The sequence below is a fragment of the Herpailurus yagouaroundi genome, unplaced genomic scaffold (genome assembly GCF_014898765.1).
Source record: "Herpailurus yagouaroundi ecotype Mexico unplaced genomic scaffold, PumYag 159, whole genome shotgun sequence".
In the NCBI taxonomy this organism is placed as follows: Eukaryota; Metazoa; Chordata; class Mammalia; order Carnivora; family Felidae; genus Herpailurus; species Herpailurus yagouaroundi.
Window position 1 is genome coordinate 22,038,752 of NW_024412400.1, and position 9,934 is coordinate 22,048,685.

Sequence of the window (9,934 nt, forward strand, 5' to 3'; positions counted from 1 at the left end):
AGAAAAGAAAAGAAAAGAAAAGAAAAGAAAAGAAAAGAAAAGAAAAGAAAAGAAAAGAAAAGAAAAGAAATTTTGCCAGGGTGCCTGGATGACTCTGTCCGTTGAACATCCACCTCTTTTTTTTTTAATTTTTTTTTTAATGTTTATTTATTTTTGAGACAGAGAGAGACAGAGCATGAACAGGGGAGGGTCAGAGAGAGAGGGAGACAGAATCCGAAACAGGCTCCAGGTTCTGAGCTGGCAGCACAGAGCCCAACGCGGGGCTTGAACCCCAGACCGTGAGATCATGGCCTGAGCCGAAGTCGGATGCTTAACCAACTGAGCCACCCAGGTGCCCGAACATCCACGTCTTGATTTTGGCTCAGGTCATGATCTCACAGTTTGTAAGAGGGAGTCCTGTGTTGGGCTCTCTGCTGACAGTGGGGAGCCTGCTTGGGATTCTCTCTCCCTCTCTCTCTGTTCCTCTCCCACGGGCACTCGCGCTCTAAATAAAACCTTCAAAAAACGAAAATTTAAAAAAAAATTTTTTTCAACGTTTTTATTTATTTTTGGGACAGAGAGAGACAGAGCATGAACGGGGGAGGGGCAGAGAGAGAGGGAGACACAGAATTGGAAACAGGCTCCAGGCTCCGAGCCATCAGCCCAGAGCCTGACGCGGGGCTCGAGCTCACGGACCGCGAGATCGTGACCTGAGCCGAAGTCGGACGCTTAACCGACTGCGCCACCCAGGCACCCCAAAAAATCGAAAATTTAATTAAGAAAAGAAAAATAATTTTGCCTGTTTCCTTTTCTTTCAATGTAGCTACTCAAAAACTTAAAATTACATGCATGGCTCACATTTGCACACTGCATCATATTTCACTGGACAACGTTGCCTCAGACATTCCAGTCATTTTTCTCAGCAGCTATCTAATCCTGAGTTAATTGTCTTCCCACTATTTGCCCTAGTTTTGCATGATAGTTTTTAGGGTTCCCAAAATACCAAATGAATAATAAAAACACATTTCCTGGTTCCATATTCCTAAAAGCAGCAGCAGAATAGAACAAGACATACACTAGATCTGAGGTCTTTCTGACAACAGAGTCTACAGTTTATTCCAGTCAGACTGCAACACCAAATGCAGTTTCAAGGTAACAGCCTCGCTCCGGGGGAGGAAAGAACCAATGCCAAGGCCAAGTGGGAAGGTAAATGAACCACACACACAGACAGACACACACAGGTAGGCATGCACACGCACATGCGCGCACACACCCCACATTCCAAACCCAGCATGAATACTTCTAAAACACAGACCTAAATTTCTTCAAATTTTTCATGACTTCCCTTCTAGAATTTCTTTAGCCCTTGACTGGTTTTAGAGACAAAGCCATAAGACATCTTCCTTAAGTGTAAGCCACCTAAGTCATGTAGCCCACGCCACATCCTTTCTGGTGGTTCAGCATTACCAACTGTGTGTGTGTGTGCCTGTGCGTGTGGAAATTAACAATGAACAGTGAGATTTCTTTTCGAACCTCCCTTCACTTGCCATAGACTGTACTTCAGTTGCATTTGGGGCTGTGTGGGGTCCTTGTTCCTTGCCCCAGGTCCAAACCATTGGGAGAAGCTGACCTATTGGGATATGGAACCATCTACTCTTGTCACACACATACACAGACACCTGCAGCCAGAAAACTCTTCTCGGAAAGTCCTGAACTCCACTTTAGACATTCTGCAGACATGATACAGAGACAGACCTTGCCAAGCTCCACAACTTTAGGGAGAAGCACCGCATTCAGTTTTTCTTCTAACACCTTGGGTTACCCTTACCTTGACTTGCTCATTTGAGGTTACAGCACAGAAAACAATCTCTGTGAATCCTTGGGATGGGAACATACGGAAACAGATACCACCGATGACACGGCCATCTTTAATTAGGGCAAGGGTTTTGTGTTTCCTGAAAGAATAAGATTATGGCAAAGTTTTACCTATTTTGGTTATATAAAAATACTTTTTGGGGTGTGCCGTATGAACCAACCAGGATAGGAGGGGAGTGGTTTTCTGGAGTTTCTATGGCTGCTTCCTTTATCTAACCACTATCTTGGCAGAACATTCTTTTATTTTTATTTTCATTTTTATTTAATACAGAATGTTTCAAGAATCTGCATGTCATCCTAGCTCAGGGGCCATGCTAATCTTCTCTGTATCGTTCCAATTTTAGTGTATGAGCTGCTGAAGCCAGCACAGAACATTCTCAATGTGAACTCTAGAGTAAGCTTGCCTGCACAAGACTTCATTCATCCAAAAAAAATGTCAGCCACCTACGAAGGGCCTGAGGTTTACAAATAAAGGACAAAGTATGTGTGGAGGTGCTCACCGGTACTGGAATGGTGCTACACTCAATGCCAAGGGTCCCAAATTGAGGGTTCAGAGGGAAGGCACAGTCGTGGACAAATGTGGCACATGTTTCTGAAGAGTTTACTCTTACTCAAAAATATTACAGAAACATGATGGAAGAGAATACAAATCCACATGTACAGTTCGTCAAAACTTGTACTGTAGCATCTCTTCAGAACTTCCAAAATGTCACACTGAATGGTCACATGCAGGGATCACAGTCCACATAGGCTGTGGGGCTATATGCGTTAAAATACATTCAATTAGAGACCTTTAGGTTTTCTGTTGTTGGGGTTTTACTTAAAGCAACGGATTTTCAAGTGTACCTGTCTGATAGCTCAGGAATCTTCCCATAGTTAAGACCCAGCAACAGTGGTACCTGTTAAGATACCAAAATCAAGCATGTTTTTGGCTATGAAAGAAGTGGGACCCTTCTTGGTGTTAATACTTCACTACTGTAATGAATGAAGCACAGGATAGTCACGAGCCACTCAAAGTAGAAACCTTCGTTATTATTAACAAAAAAATGTATAAATTGTTGAACAATTAATCTTACTGCTTTTAAACATGGCACTTAACTTGATGGAGCTCTGTATTCCCTGGCATGACAAGAGGCAGCAGGATTCAGTGACCCTGGCTGACTTCTAGTATCTGAGTGGTTCCTCCTTCATTTAAAAAGGAAATAAGAAAGAAAGAAGAGCCAGGCAGTCGAGCACCACTTACGGGTCGAAGACAAGCCGTGTGATATACTCTTTGGGCATCCGGGGCAGCTGGTGGGAGAACACATTCTGGAGACCGACTAGCCACATCAGAATCTTCTTGTTGGGTTTCTGGTTCAGGGAATTGCCAACCACGTGAAATTCAATCACACCCCTGCGCTCCTCCAGCCTCGCTGCCTCATCCCTGGCTGAATGTGCTGACAGTAAATTGGTCTGCAATGTGGGAGACAAGAGAAATTAGGCAGAGCTCTTCTCTTAAGACAATGGAGATGGGATCTCTCAATGTTTCTCTACTTGTTCTAATAAGATGCTCATTTGTGGATTTTCAGGGACCCAAACAACATATACCAGTTACGAAAACAAAACAGAAAAGGGAGACAAAACATTTTGAGAGATTACAGTATTATATGCGTACATGCATACTTATTGTAGATTAGGAGTCATCAAACCTTCCTGCAAAGGGCCAGATCGTAAATAGAAGGTCTCGGTGGCAGCTAGTCAACACTGTTGCCACAAAGACATACACACGTGAATGGGCGTAGTAGTGTCCCAATAAAACACTATTTAAAAGCAGAGGGAGAGCAGACCAGATTTGGCCTGTGTGCTACTCTTTGGTCTAGAGGAATCCCATCTGGCTGAACTTTGTAGAACCCTCAGGATGACAGACCCCCCCCCCCAAATTCTCACTGCAGTCCCGACAGTGGCAGTCACGTTTACAGTGTCAGCACCTCTTTTTGGAAGATAGTTTTCTTTCCAGAGGGTCATCTGTTGACCCACTCTCCACCACAGCTGGTGGCACAATCCCGTGCTGGCACTTCATGCTCCCCATCCTATTTAATCCACCCAGGGATGTGCAGGTAAATGTTCAACAAATAGCTCCCGGGGAAGAACAGCCCCAAACGGTAGCACTTGCTCATCCCGTTGGTCTACAGCTGGCTGCCCAGGTGACCAGGTTCCACTGTGGTCAACTTCAAGCTAACATTGCATTTAACAACCAGCTCACAAAATTCCTGAAAATTTAACAACTGCCTTGTGTACGCCTATACGAGCCAACTCCAGTTCACTATCAAATCCACCCAACAAATCTGGAAATGTGTGATCACATCCACACGTCACAGCTGAAAAACCGAGCTGAACTAATTTGCGAAGGTACTAACTCCTTGAAAGACAAGTACAGAAAAGGTACTACAGTCTTAGATTCCCAGGACTGGATATATATATCTAACAAGAAATGAGAAGAATAATCTTACAATGAGATCTTTCTCTTAAAACATTCCTGTTCTCTGAATTATCCTCAATACTATCAAACAAATATCTAAGGAAACATGACAAATTAAAAATTGATGGAGCAGAGCCACGCTAAAAAAATTTTACAAGATATTTTATAAGATAATCTCCAAGACATCTCTTCATTTCCTGGAAGCTTTCACAAATGTCTTAAACTGCCCTGCCCGTGGATGCAATGCAATGGGATAACAGCAAAATTTTTACCAAAAATGCTTTATTTGAATCGAATCATGAATAAATAGACAAATCCAAAAGGGGTCATTATGGAAAACTAGGGAGCAGGATTCTTCAAAATGGAACTGCCATTTAAAAAAAAAAACAAAAAACGGACGGGGGAACTCTTCTAGATTAAAGGAGACTAAAGAGATGAAGAGAAAGAACTAAACGCAATTCATGATCCCTGGCTGATCCTTGAACAACAGCAACAAATGTTATAAAGGACATAATATGGTTATATGGGGAATTCAGATATGGGCTCTCTATACATTAGGCCAAGGGTCAGACTTTCTTATAAAGGGGCCAGGTAACAAGTAGTTTAGGCTTTGTAGGTCCTACACCAGCTGTCTTAATTATTCAAATCTGCTCTTGTAGTGCAAGGCAGACATAGACAACATGTTTAAATTACAATTTATTTACAAAAACAGCCAGTGGGCTGGATTTGGCCTGTAGGCTGTAGTTTGCCAATCCATATACTAAAAAATGTTGTGACCTGGCTAAATTTTCTGAATGGTAGCTACACTGTGGTAATGTAAAGGAATAGTCTTTATCTTAAGAAATACAGGTAAAAATAGGGTGAAATGTTGTGACATCTATATTTAATTCTGAAATGGTTCCAAATGGTTCACAGGAGAGAGAGACAGAGGAAATGCAAATGTGGCATGTTAACAACTGGTGAATCTAAATAAAGAAACTGGGGGGGGGGGGTCACCTGAGTGGCTCACTTGGTTAACTCTTGATTGTGGCTCAAGTCATGATCTCACAGTTCGTGAGTTTGAGCCCTGCATTGGACTCTGCTCTGACAGCACGGAGCCTGCTTGGGATTCTCGCTCTGCCTCTCCCCTCTTGTGTTCTCTTTCTCTCTCAAAAAAATAAACTTAATAAAAAAAAATTAAATTGGAAAAACTATGAATCTCCATCACGAAATTTTTATAACATTTGTCAGGATTTAAATTTTTCAAGTTAAAGAGCTGAGGGAGGTGGGAACACCTTCAGCTGTGTGAGATTATTAGCATATTTCTCTGTGGTGTGATATCCACCCAGGGGAACCACCTCTCCACCAGCTTTTCTTGCCCTCCACACCTTGACCACCTGGTTGAATGTAAACCAGGGTAACATAACATGCTATCTCTCAGTGATACCACCCCCACTTCCAACAGTTGGAGACAGAAAAGGGCTACCAGGTGGCTGCTCTGGTTTACCCTGCTGACCTCTGGTCCAAGCATTGCTGCAGGGTCCGTGATGGTAGACATGACCTCGTCAATTAATTCCATTGGAATATCCCCCATAACCCGGGGTTTCTTGGCCTCCTCCAAGGCATGAGAGTCATTCATTTTCCTCTTTTCTCCTGTGATGATCAAAACAAAAGGGCAAACAATGGGTGATCGTAAATACAAAGCAGATAATACGTGACAACTAATCCAACTAATTTTCTATTAACATTGATGGGCATGGAAGTCAACTCTCCATTTACCCAGGAAGGGGTGGCTGTGGAAGATGGGAAAGAGAAGGGAGGAGGTCCCAATAATCACCAACCACAGATACATTCAGAATATTTTCTACTTTCTATGATAATTTTTTAACTTGCTATATGAGTTATGTGTTCATTTGCAAATGCAAGGGGTGATTTCAGTTATCACTGGTTATTAATCTCTAAATTTAGTCTCTTTGTGGTCAAAGAACATGGTTCATATGATAACAAAACATCAAAAATTCTGAAACTTACTTTAGAACCTAAAATATGACCAATTAATTGTAAATGTGTATTGTCTTCTTGAAAGTAATGTGTATTGTATGACTTTTAGGAGTAATGATCCCTGTATATCCATTAGAGTAAGCTTACTGATTATGTTTTCAGGGTTTCTGTATCTTTTTGATAGCTTTGTCTATTTGAACTATGAATTACTCAGAGATGTTGCTTCAAGCCTTCAACTATTGGTTGATTGGGTTGTTTCTCTTTCCAGTTCCGGCAATTTTCTTTTATGATGTACGCATGCGTGTATATGTATAGGTACATGTATATTATGTATGACTATATATATTTGACCTATACTAATGAAATGTTTATTTTGCTAGAGAATTTAATTTTCTCATTATAAAATAACCCTCTTGGGGCACCCAGGTAGTTCAATCAGTTAAGGTTCCAACTCTTGGTTTGGGCTGAGGTCATGATCTCATGGTTTCATGAGTTCAATCCCCACGTCAGGCTCCGTGCTGACAGTGTGGAGGCTGCTGGGGATTCTCTCTCTCCCTCCCTCTCTTTCCGCCCCTCCCCCACTTGTGCTGTCTCTGTCTCTCTCAAAATAAATAAACTTTAAATAAATAAATAAATAAATAAATAAATCCCTCTTTATCTCTCACGATACTTTTTTTGCCATAAAATGATACCCCACAAAGTGAGTAGGGCCATTCTTGACAAGTCACATGCTGGGAAAGGCCAGGCAAAGATAACTTTTTCCCACTTTCTTCCTTAGATTACATGGTGGCTTGTTTGTTCTTTCTACTATCATGGTTGGTTTTTCCTCTTTTTTTCCCCCTGTCATAAAATGTCATAAATTTATTTTTACAATAAGTTTAAAATTTGTTTAGATGTTCAAATCTAATTATTCCTCACTTGTGAATCCCACTAGGCACATTTCCACACATCTTTAGTTAAAGGAGCAGAACAATGTAACGTATCTTGTCTGTATAAGATGCTTCCATAAACATTATGCCACTTATTAAATGGCTTTTGTTGGGGCGCCTGGGTGGCGCAGTCGGTTAAGCGTCCGACTTCAGCCAGGTCACGATCTCGCGGTCCGTGAGTTCGAGCCCCGCGTCAGGCTCTGGGCTGATGGCTCAGAGCCTGGAGCCTGTTTCCGATTCTGTGTCTCCCTCTCTCTCTGCCCCTCCCCCGTTCATGCTCTGTCTCTCTCTGTCCCAAAAATAAATAAAAACATTGAAAAAAAAATTTTTTTTTAAATAATAAAAAAAATAAAATAAAATAAATGGCTTTTGTTGAGTTCTTGTTATTATAATTCTTTTTTAGTTGTAAATGAGAATCTTTTCAGTCATTTGACCAACATGCCTCCAAATTCTATGATTCCCCAAAAAGTAATGCTTTGAACTATTTATTTTGTAGCCAAGGTTTATAATAACATGCCCCAAACTCGATAAATTGCTGTTAGTGTCATTGTAAGAAAGTATCTGAGGCTACATCCAAGCTCACTGGCAAAGAGTTTCTGCATTGATGAGTGGCATCTCCCATGGAAGTGAGAAAGTAAATGGTGGCACACATGTTAAATATGTGGTACTGCATTTAAAATTCTCTTCTTTCCTCTGGTCTGACACTTCTTTAATGTCAAGATTTGGTCATATCTTGACAAGATGTTAAGCCCATGGACAGAAGGACAACCTTCAAAACATTCTGTAACTAGGAAATGCCTTTAGGGTTAAGAGATGGTTTTGCCCACATGGCAGATTACATTAGCAGCCAAATTCTTTACCCTCCTGGTACCCACACTCTTGCCATGTGACTTTGTGGTTCTTCCTACAAAAGAAGTAAGAGTACATTTCTCCACCCCTTGAATCTGAGTTCGACCATGTAATTGGCTTTAGTTGACAAAATAAGGCAGGGGTGACGGTATACCAGTTCTGAGTCCAGGCTTCTAGAAACTGTATTTCTACTTGTTCTCTGGTACTTCTGCCATTGTCAGAAGGACATATTCTGCTCCAAGAAAAGCAGCCCAGTGATCCCAGGAGGAAGATGAGAAATATTTGGAACAGAGATGCTCCAGTTTAAGTGCTCTAGCCCAGAACAGAGCCCCCAGTCAATAGGTAGGCTCATGAGCAAGCCTAGCAAAGACTGACTGAATGAGGTTGGCTGAGATCAACAACCTACCAGGAAACACAGAATGAGTGAGCTATGATAATAAATGATTATGGCTTTAAGACTCTGCATTTTGGGTTGCTTTGTTGTTTAAGACTCTGCATTTGGGTTGCATTTTGTAACTAACCAATTCAGCTCAAAGTGATTTCCAGCCATAAAAATCCTGGACATACACAATCTGTAGCTGGTCTAAATCTACCTTTTGCACTCCTGAGATAACAGGACTTCTATGGCAATCATTGCCCTCTCTTATGCCCCCTTACAAGCTTACCTGGGTTTGCCTCAAGCCCAGAAGAGCCTTTGCAGGAAGGACTGGTGCTCCCTCCATTAGGTTGCTCAAGGGAAGATGAGTTTGAATTATACGAAATGGTCCCAGCTACAGGAGGTGGACTGATAACTAGCCCCAAAAAGAAAAACAGGAATTAGATGACTCCTTTCTTAAGCAACAAGGAACCACGTGCACATGCAACCATCCCATTCCTGCCCAACACCACAACAAAATCATCTTTAAAATAAAAGCCATGGAGGGACACCTGGCTGGCTTGGTCGACGGAGCATGTGACTCTTGATCTTGGGGTCATAAGTTCAAGCCCCACGTTGGGTGTAGAGATTACTTCAAAATAAAATCTTTTAAAAATGAATGAATTAATTAAAATAAAATAACAGCCATGGGGCCAAAATGAACATGATAATAATAAATGAATCATTAAATAAATAAATAAGTGGGGAGAAGGTAAAGGTCTTCCTTATAGGAGAATACCAATAAATAAAAAGGAAGGAATCATGGACATTAGGGGGTAGAAAAAACACTTGACAGCCAGCATGTAATAATTGATTCAAGGAAGAATCATCTGTGCAGGCTAAACCTTGGGAGTATAATTTCGATGAAGACAGGCTAGTTTCAAAGTGTCTCTCTACAAAAATACTTCTTTATTGCAAAAGGAAAGATGGTTAACACTGCAGTGGAGAAACCATGTAAACACTATCATAACCAAGTGATCAAGCTTATACCAACAATTAATGAGGGAGGCCAACATCATGTGCCTCCTGAGGTCAGACAAAAATTGCTATAAACCACAGGATTGTGATTAGAGGCAAAAATGGAAAATAGCCTATAGGTTAGGTAATAATATTGCATCAAGCTTAAATTCCTTACTTTGATAACTGTCCTGCTGTTAAGTAAGAGAATGTCCTTGTTCTTGGGAGATATTCACTGTGCTCTGTAAAGGGGTATGAGGTTTGCAACTTTCAAATAGTTTAGAAAAAAAAAAAAGAAGGGAGGATGATAAACCAAGTATGGCAAAATGTTAACAAGTGGTGAATCTGGGCGAAGGATATAGAAAATACCAGATTTCTTTGTCCTATTGTTATAACTTTTCTGTAAGTTTGAGAATATTTACAAATTAAAAAAACATCTTTTCTTTTCTTTTCTTTTCTTTTCTTTTCTTTTCTTTTCTTTTCTTTTCTTTT

At 40.9% G+C, this 9,934-nt stretch overlaps 1 protein-coding gene and 1 non-coding gene across 2 annotated transcripts in view; both read right to left on the minus strand.

Moving 5' to 3' along the window:
* The window catches only part of KAT2B (lysine acetyltransferase 2B), a 106,068-nt gene that overhangs the window by 24,163 nt on the left and 71,971 nt on the right, over positions 1 to 9,934 (minus strand). Inside the window, exons 10-13 of the mRNA XM_040481112.1 lie at positions 8,736 to 8,861; positions 5,808 to 5,944; positions 3,098 to 3,306; positions 1,808 to 1,934 (exon numbers count right to left, since the gene is read on the minus strand). Coding sequence (XP_040337046.1) covers positions 1,808 to 1,934; positions 3,098 to 3,306; positions 5,808 to 5,944; positions 8,736 to 8,861 — 599 coding nt within the window. The remainder of the gene's footprint in view (positions 1 to 1,807; positions 1,935 to 3,097; positions 3,307 to 5,807; positions 5,945 to 8,735; positions 8,862 to 9,934) is intronic.
* Positions 2,116 to 2,222, minus strand: LOC121034307 (U6 spliceosomal RNA). Its single transcript, XR_005792376.1, has one exon. It is a non-coding gene; the product is annotated as a U6 spliceosomal RNA (small nuclear RNA).